The following is a 9,215-nucleotide window of genomic DNA, read 5'->3' as shown; positions in this document are numbered from 1 at the left end:
AGCTCTCGCGCTCTCCATCGCCGCATCGTCTCGCAACATCTCTCTCTCGCTCTTGTGATATCTCTCTCGCGTGCACCTCGCGCTCTCCTTCGCTGCATCAGCTCTCGCGCTCTCCTTCGCGTCATCTCGCTACCTCTCGTCATCTCGCGCTATCTCTCTCGCTCTTGCATATACGCCTCGCTGCAACACCTCGCGCTCTCCATCGTCGCATCATCTCGCACTATCTCTCTCACTCTTGCATATACGTCTCGCTTGCGTCATCTTTCTCACGTGTGCCTCGCGCTCTCCTTCGCGTTCCTCTCTCCCCGCGGACCCCTCACCCATAAAGCTTCACGCGGTCTTTCGCGGTTCCTCTCTCCCCGCGGACCCCTCGCGGACCCTAAAATCGCGGACGCTTCCCCCTCCCGCGGACCCCTCGCGGATCCTAACCTCGCGGACGCCTCCCCCTCCCCGCGGACCCCTCGCGGACCCGTCACCTAAATCGCAGAGGCTTCCCCCTCCCCGCGGCCCCCTCGCGGACCCTAACCTCGTGGACGCCTCCCTCTCCCCGCGGACCCCTCGCGGACCAGGCACCAAAATCGCGGACGCTTCCCCCTCCCCGCGGACGCCTCCCCCTCCCCGCGTGACGTCATTCCCCCTCCCCGCGTGACGTCATCACCCCTCCCCGCGTGACGTCATTTCCCCGCGCCCCTCACCCCCCCCTCATTGCCCCTGAGTTAGAATTGGCATAGTATTACTACTGCGTTATAAGAATTTTTGTATCTTATCCAATAAATCTTTTCGCATCAAACCACCAAAAGTGAAAATAACCGTTACAAACAACAGATTATGGGCCCAGGCCTACGTGCCGCGAAAAGTTTTCATAGAGAAAAAGTTTTTTTTTTAATGCAACATACTCTAACTTTAACGAACGATTCTTTTTGAGGTTAACCCTGCCACGTGCAAAAGTGGAAATAGCCGGACATGGAATCTGAAGTGACAAAAATCACCAAGTTAAAGAGTGCGGAAAACTGGGCACAATGGAAATTTCAAGTGTCAGTCTTGTTGAGAGACAGAGATGCCTTGAGGGTGGTGAACGGCGACTTTAACAAGCCCGTACTAACCCAGGAAGCAACGCCTGTGCAGCGTCAAGAATTAAGTAACTGGCTGAAGGCAGACAGTGCCGCTCAGAAGTTTATTGCAACGAGTGTGGCGGACTCCCAGTTAGTGCATATCATGAATTGCGGTTGTGCCAAAGACATGTGGCAAGCGTTACATAACCTCTACGAGCAGAAATCGGAGACGAGCATTCATATGCTTCAACAAAAATGGTATCAGTTAACCAAGGAACCTAAGGATAGCATGGCGTCTCACATTGCGAAGTTAAAGGATCTTGCACATCGCCTACAAGCGCTGAATGAGCCAATCGCGGATTCAATGACAATAACTAAAATTTTGATGACGCTACCGGCAACATATAATCACTTCGTAACGGCATGGGAATCCACCCCTCGGATAGAACGTACGCTTTCAAACCTTGTCGAAAGACTTCTTGCTGAGGAGGCAAGATTTTCGACTCAAGAAAAAGGGCTGACTGAAGCCTTGTCTACCATGAAGATGTCGAGCGGGATCCGTTAGCGCACGGTGCGATAGCGCACAACCCGATAGCACACGAAAAATTGAACACAATTCCCGATAGTCCACATCCCTTTAGCACACATCCCGATAGCACACAATGCAAAAAGCGCATCATCCCGATAGCGCACAATGAAAAAGGCGCATTATCCCGATAGCGCACAATGCAAAAGGCGTATTGTTCCGATAACACACATCCCGATAGCGCACGGTGCGATAGCCCACAGCCCGATAGCGCACGGTGCGATAGCCCACAGCCCGATAGCGCACGGTGCGATAGTCCACAGCCCGATAGCACACATCCCAATAGCGCACGGTGCGATAGCCCACAGCCCGATAGCACACATTCCGATAGCGCACGGTGCGATAGTCCACAGCCCGATAGCGCACGGGGCGATAGCCCACAGCCCGATAGCGCACGGGGCGATAGCCCACAGCCCGATAGCACACATCCCGATAGCACACGGGTCCGAAGCCCCACCCCCCCTGTGTGCTATCGGGCTGTGGGCTATCGCACCGTGCGCTAACGGGACCCTCCCGAAGATGTCATCCAAGAAGAAGAAGGGAAACTGGAAAGGAAAGCCTAATTCAAAGTCTTCAAAGGGGACAGACTCTTTGAATAAAGGCGCAGAAGATGTTTGTTTCAACTGCAAGAAACCAGACCACTGGGCACATGGGTGTCGAGCAGAGAAGGTAGAAGATTCAAGCCGCGACAAGAAATCTAAAGGTCAGGTGTTGATAGCGCAGGCAGCTCTCTGTCTAGATAAGTTGCAGAGCAATACGGAAGTCTGGTATGTAGATTCAGGTGCTACGCACCACATGTCAAACCAGAAACAATGGTTTATAAATCTCAAGCTTTTTGATAAATCTCAACCAGTCAATGTGGGAAAGAAAGGCGAGTCGGTAGGAGCCTTGGGCAGAGGAGATATAAATGTTCTAGCCTACGATGGAAGTCAATGGGTGGAAAAACATCTAGCCCAGGTTCTTTTTGTACCTAACCTCAGATACAATCTGTTTTCAGCCGGATCAGCACTGGATAAAGGATTGCTTCAGATTTCAACTGCTAAAGGATGTCGTTTTGAAAAGGATGGGATTACAGTCGCAGTGGGAGTGCGGAGGCACAAACTGTGCGAGATCCAGTTCAAGGTGCTCACACCAGAGATTGATGAAATGGAAGCAAATCTGGCAACCAAGGATAGTTTTCAATCCTGGCACGAGAGACTCGTGCATCAGAACGCTCTCTATGTGAAGCAGTATCTGAAGGTTCAAAAAATTCAGGTGGCTGATAAAGAGAAATTCTTCTGTGAAGGATGTGTATTTGGTAAGTCGCACCGACTACCTTTTCTGAAGCGCAAACCAGACGATTACAAGTCACAAACTCCAGGTGAGCTCGTGCATTCTGATTTATGCGGATCTTTTCAAAAAGAATCCATAAATGGGTCACGTTACTTTTTGCTGTTCAAGGATGATTTTTCTCGCTATAGAACTGTCTATATTCTCAGATCCAAGGACGAGACTGTAGAGCGCATCTAGGATTTCATCGTCATGATGAAGAATCAAGTAGGAAGAAATATAAAAACTATGCGCACAGACAATGGTCTGGAATTTGTGAATTCGGAAGTCAACTATATGCTGAGAAAACAAGGAATACAGCATCAGAGAACTGTGATCTACACCCCTGAACAAAATGGAGTAGCTGAAAGGGAGAATCGCACGCTTGTTGAGGCTATGAGGACCATGATACATGCCAAAAATTTACCGTTGAGGCTGTGGGCCGAAGGTATTAACACGGCAGCTTACGTGATCAATCGCACGCGATCGACTCCCCAACGTCCGGAAACACCGTACGAGCTATGGATTGGCCGAAAAGCCAAGCTGGGTAAACTACTTCCTTTCGGAACGACAGCTTACGCACATATTCCCAAGGAGAAACGTAGCAAACTTGATAAAAAGGCGGAAAAGGGATACTTCGTGGGTTACAATGAAGATGTCAAGGGATTCAGAATTTGGTTTTCTGAAACCGATAGAGTGGACACAAGAAGAGATGTGATCTTTAGGGAAAATGATCACTATTCTGCAGTTTCAACCGAAACCGAGGAAGATACTGAATCACAAACCTTTAAATTCTCTGAAGAACTTGTGATCGAACTGCAAGATGATCAACAGCAAGAGCCTGAATCACAAACCTCTGAGGAATCAGAAAAATCAATAGACGAGGAAGCGTCTGACGGCAACGACAATTGGGATTCAGCGAACGAACCCTTCAGCCCTGAAGGTCAAGAACGCGAGGAAGAAGACATGCAAGTGAGACATCAAGAAAGAAGAGTCTTGCGAGATAGAGATAAGATCAGAAGACCAAGAAAGTATGATGATGGAGTCGATCCTGATGCCGTTCTTCTGGCAGAAGGTGAAGAGCCTCAAAGCTATCAGGAAGCAATCACAGGCTCACACGCAACTCAATGGAAACAAGCCATGGACAAAGAAATCGAGTCGTTAATGAAGAATAATACATGGAGTATTGTGCATTATCAAGATGAGAAAAAGCCGATAGAGAATCGTTGGGTGTACAAACTCAAAAGAAAGGCTGATGGAAGCATTGATAGATTCAAGGCAAGACTTGTGGCAAAAGGCTATTTCCAAAAGCGAGGAGTTGATTACCATGAAACGTTCAGCCCAGTCGTCAAGTTCGATTCCGTCCGAATAATACTGGCATTGGCAGCATCGAAGAACTTGGTTTTACAACAATTCGACATAAAGACAGCCTTTCTCAACGGGAAACTGTCAGAAATCATTTACATGGAACAACCAGAGGGTTACGAGAATGGAACGAACAAGATTTGCAAACTGGAGAGAAGCCTATACGGCCTGAAGCAAGCCTCAAGATGCTGGCATGAACGTTTCACCGAATTCTTGAAGAAATTCAACCTAAAAGCTACAAGATCGGACCCGTGCGTTTTCACGAGCAATCAACGTGAAAATATGCTGATATTGGCAATCTACATAGATGACGGGCTGATAGCGGCGTCAAACCAGGCAGCCGCAGAAGCGCTGTTAACCCAACTGAAAAAGGAGTTTGAAATAACTAAAGGAAATCTAAGTCTGTTTCTAGGGTTTCAGGTAGAACGGAAGACAGATGGTTCGATTTTCCTGCATCAGTCAGGGTACGCTAAGAAGGTCTTGGAACGGGGTCTTCAACATGGCTGAAGCGAATCCAGTAGCTGTTCCCATGGACAAGCATCAGCAGCTGAGCGTTTTGATGCATGGTAAACAGGAGTCTAAGGGAATACGAGCACCATACCGAGAAGCCGTCGGATCCCTGATGTACCTGGCGATTGGTACCAGGCCGGATATTACCTTTGCTTTAAGTACCGTGAGTCCGTACCTGGAATCACCTGACAAAATAGATTGGAATGCCGTAAAAAGAATTTTAAAGTATTTGAAGGGAACCGTAGATTATGGTTTATTTTTTAAAGCGAACGCAAATCTAAATTTGTCAGCTTTCAGCGACGCAGATTACGCGGGAGATATCGATACTCGTAGGTCGACTTCAGGCTACGTGTTTAAATTAGGAGAAAGCACTATTTCGTGGAGCTCACAAAAACAAAGAGTAGTCACGTTATCTACCACGGAATCAGAATTTATAGCTGGAGCGCAGACTATTAAAGAACTAATTTGGTTGCATCGTTTAATATGCGAAATTATTAAAAAAGAGATTATAAAACCTAAATTATTTCTTGATAATCAGAGTGCTATAAAGGTTCTCAAAAATCCTGAGTTTCATAAGCGTACGAAACACATAGATGTCAGGTATCATTTCGCGCGTGAAAAAATTCAGGAGGGCTTGTTTGACTTAGAGTATGTTCCTACTAAAGAGCAACAGGCAGATATATTTACCAAAACCGCTGTTAAGAGAACAATTTTGTTATCTTCGCGATTTATTAAATATTAAGCCACAAATATAACATAAGTCTAGATGTAAGTACCAAAAGCCAAAGAGAGTACATGAAAAGTGGGAGTGTTGTTAATAAAAGTTTTTTTGTTTTATGTACTCATGCTAGATATAAGTTTGTAATTCGCGCTAGCGGCCATTTTAAGATACTAGTTCATGATCGATGATTCATTTTGGAAGAATCGATTATCGACCAAGGAACTTCCTTCCGTCTCCGTTTTGATCTCGCTCTCATCCGCACGCTACATCGTTATAAGAACTTTTGTACCTTATCCAATAAATCTTTTCGCATCAAACCAACAAAAGTGAAAATAACCGTTACAAACAACATTTACATTCTCCAATAACAGTGACATCATTCCACCGAGCGAGGCATGTCCAAACTCGATTTTCATCTTTGATGACGTGGCGTGTGACAAGCAAGATACGATAAGAAAGTACTTTTCAATGGGACGCCACTCGAACGTTGATTGCTTCTATCTCTGTCAGACGTACGCGAGAATACCAAAACATCTTATACGCGACAACGCGAACTTACTGACCTTGTTTAAACAGGACGGTACCAACTTGAAACACGTGTACAACGATCATGTGAATACCGACATGTCATACGAAGATTTCAGTAAATTATGTCGTATTTGTTGGCAACAAAAGTATGGATTCCTAGTGATAGACAAGGACAGCTTGCTTACAAACGGGCGATACAGAAAAGGATTTAACGAGTTTGCGATACCGCAAAACGATTAGTCGCTGCCGATATTCTGTCGAGAAGAGTGAAACGCGAGCACTCTGCAGACATGGCTGATAACGATAACATTCGCGAGCGTGAAAAGATTGCGAAGGAAATTGTGAAAACGAGCGAATCGATCCGTAAAAGACATCGTGCTTTAAAGACTGGAAAGATCGATGACGATATCGCAGTCAAGACTCACTTTAAACCTATTATCGAACCACTACAAAAGATTGTCGACAACGCGAGCTTGATCGCAGTGAAAAACGAACCTGAGAGTAAAGCTGACGTGAAAATTAAAACGTTACCTGCTGTTAAGCGGTACGAGGAGGAGGAGGAAGATGCGACACCAAAAAAGAGAAAACGACCAAACACAAATCGCTCATTGACGTCACGTACATCGGACGGATTTTTACTGGATGAACCACCGATAAGCTCTACACCGTCCACCTCTACACAGTCCGCGACAACGAGAATCGTACTATTTACAATACCCGAATCACTCGCAAACGAAAATGTTTTCGAAACCACAAGCAATTCACTTGAAACATCCGTTCGAAACACGTTACAAACATCGGAAGGTCAAGAAATGTTGCGAGAGCACTTTGGACCACTGGGACAAAAATACATGGGCGCTCTCCTCGGTGGCGATAAAAAAAACGAGATCGATTACGTATATGGTGTCTATTTCGACAAGGATGGAATGTTGCTCGGTAACAAACGATTCGACATGGATAAATATGATTCTATAATTATCAGGGTTGGCAAAAAACTTGTTTTTTTCATTTTAAACAAAAAACATTGATTTTTTTGTTTAAAACATGTTTTTTTTATTTTATACGTGTTTTTAAGTAAAGTAAGAAAAAAACATGTTTTAAACAAAAAAAACATGTTTTAAACAAGCAAAAAAAACACTTGATAGCTTTGATCTGTGTAATCGTAATGTAATGTAACCGTAATCGTAATGTAATGTTCGATCACTCGCGTCTTTTTTCTGAGGAATCCATTAAAAATGTTAAACCGATAACATGGTGGCTTGCGTTAAAAGAAAATGTTAATACTGTAACGTTTGACTTATTGTTAGTTGAGTAATAATTCTTTATTAATATATAAAATTATATATTCTTTATTTTATTTTGAGTTATTAATTTTAATTAAATTTATAAAAGTAGGTATTAAAAAAATATCCAATATGCAATAACTGCAATGCAATTCCCAATTTCAATATGTTATTGTTACCGTTCATTTTTTCGTACTTAAATGTTTATTATTTTTTTAGTTAAAGGAATAACATTATTTAATTATTTGCAATAGATAAAATGTAAAATGCAATGTGTTATAATTTAGATTTTAATAGTTTGTGCAGATAGCTTTATAATTTATAAGTAGTCTTTAATATATTCAATTATATTGATTGTTACTTAATATATTTAATATCCAAAAATAAATATTCTGTTAAAATAATACTTATCTTATTATTTTTATTTCATTATTTATATTTATATTTTTATATCTATATGTTACATATAAATATAGATAAAAAACTAAAAAAATTAAAACAAAAACCTTTTTGCAACATTAGTTTTGCACGTCTATTAGTTTTTGTTTGTTTTTGTTTTTCTTTACAGTTTCTTTTTCAAATAATCATATGTTTTAATTGCAATGTTTTAAACAGTTTTAAACAGTAGTTTAAAACTGTTTAAAACAAAAATGTATAAAACAGTGTCCACTGTTTTAAACATGTTTTAATCAAACAGTTTTAAACAAATTGTTTAAAACATGCCAACCCTGATAATTATAGACAAAGTAAAGTACATTGGTACACCTGGATTATACGAGCTAGTCTTCAAGAGGATTCCCGATGACATTATTTACACGGAAGACGATATGCAAAAATACAAGAGCATATTATTGGCGACGAACGCGCATAAACGCAAATATGATGCGCAAGGTCAATTACGGAGCAACAGGGGATACAAATACAAACAAATAATCGCACTGTTGATGTCAATTGAAAAGAAAAAATCTGGAAAGGGTGTATTCATGCCTCAAGCGATGACGCTAACCGACAATAAAATCGATTACGTGCACTGGGACGACCCCAACGAGCTAGTGGATCGGGTACGATTGCTCGATGCTTCGCGCCGAGCTGGCCACAACGCTCACGACAACGAGATCCTGTCGATCATCGAGGAACTTCGCGAAGCAGGCATTATTATAAATTAAACGGGGTCTCGGCAAAACTAATCAGTCGATCGGCGTCATTCGCACCGAAAAATGTCTATCAACAAATTTGGATTATTCGAACGGAGAAATGATGCAACTGGCACAAGCGATCATTGGGATAGATTGGTGAGAAGTTATGTGCGCGGAAACGCTCTGTGTCGTGTCGCTACAGAGTATGATGCAAGATCGCGCAAGATTCGTCGTGTAGCGCAACCTGAAGCTGACACTGATGCTGTCAACAAACTGTATGTGGAATCCTGCGTTAAAAGATTGATGAATCAACAGAAAGAATCAGATGAAAAGTTGACTTATTTTGAGAAGGACGTGCGAGCAGTACAGACTGCGATAAACGAACTTCAACGCGCGGCTAACGCTAACTCAAAAACGACTATCAACCTGAATGAGCAGCAGTGAACGGGTTAGGAGCGGCTATCGAACGGTTATCAAACATCTACGAAGGGTTATCGAACGGCTACGAACAATTATCGAACAGTTACGAAGGATTATCGAACTGCTATCTAACTACAATGAGTGGCAGTGGTAGTGAACGGCTTAGCAACAGCTGCGAACGAGGGTACGAACAACTCAAGCAGGGCTGCGAACGAGGCTACGAACAAGTCATTAAAGGCTACATACAAGGCTACTATCAACTCAGGAACGGATCAGGAACGATTGCGAACGGGTCAGGAACGGCTA

The 9,215-nt window shown here is 43.1% G+C and overlaps 1 protein-coding gene across 1 annotated transcript; it reads left to right on the top strand.

Moving 5' to 3' along the window:
• The first annotated feature begins 6,243 nt into the window (after positions 1-6,243).
• LOC145934872 (uncharacterized) lies at positions 6,244-8,519 on the top strand. Its single transcript, XM_083035691.1, has 3 exons — positions 6,244-6,614; positions 6,654-7,057; positions 8,101-8,519. Exons 1-3 carry the CDS (start codon positions 6,361-6,363, stop codon positions 8,517-8,519), a joined length of 1,077 nt encoding a protein of 358 aa, XP_082891817.1. The 5' UTR covers positions 6,244-6,360.
• The last annotated feature ends 696 nt before the right edge of the window (positions 8,520-9,215 follow it).

Source organism: Prenolepis imparis, unplaced genomic scaffold, assembly GCF_030444845.1.
Source record: "Prenolepis imparis isolate NDT839.2.m4 unplaced genomic scaffold, iyPreImpa1.0 SCAF_4, whole genome shotgun sequence".
Taxonomy (NCBI): Eukaryota; Metazoa; Arthropoda; class Insecta; order Hymenoptera; family Formicidae; genus Prenolepis; species Prenolepis imparis.
The sequence above is the reverse complement of the archived record's forward strand: the minus strand, read 5'-3'. Positions and strand labels throughout refer to the sequence as shown.

Coding starts and splice junctions, on each gene's coding strand:
- LOC145934872 (XM_083035691.1), top strand. CDS start 6,361: ATGGCTGATAACGATAACATTCGCGAGCGTGAAAAGATTGCGAAGGAA. Junction 6,615..6,653: donor ACGTTACCTGCTGTTAAGCG/GTACGAGGAGGA, acceptor ACCAAAAAAGAG/AAAACGACCAAACACAAATC. Junction 7,058..8,100: donor TTCTATAATTATCAGGGTTG/GCAAAAAACTTG, acceptor TTATAGACAAAG/TAAAGTACATTGGTACACCT.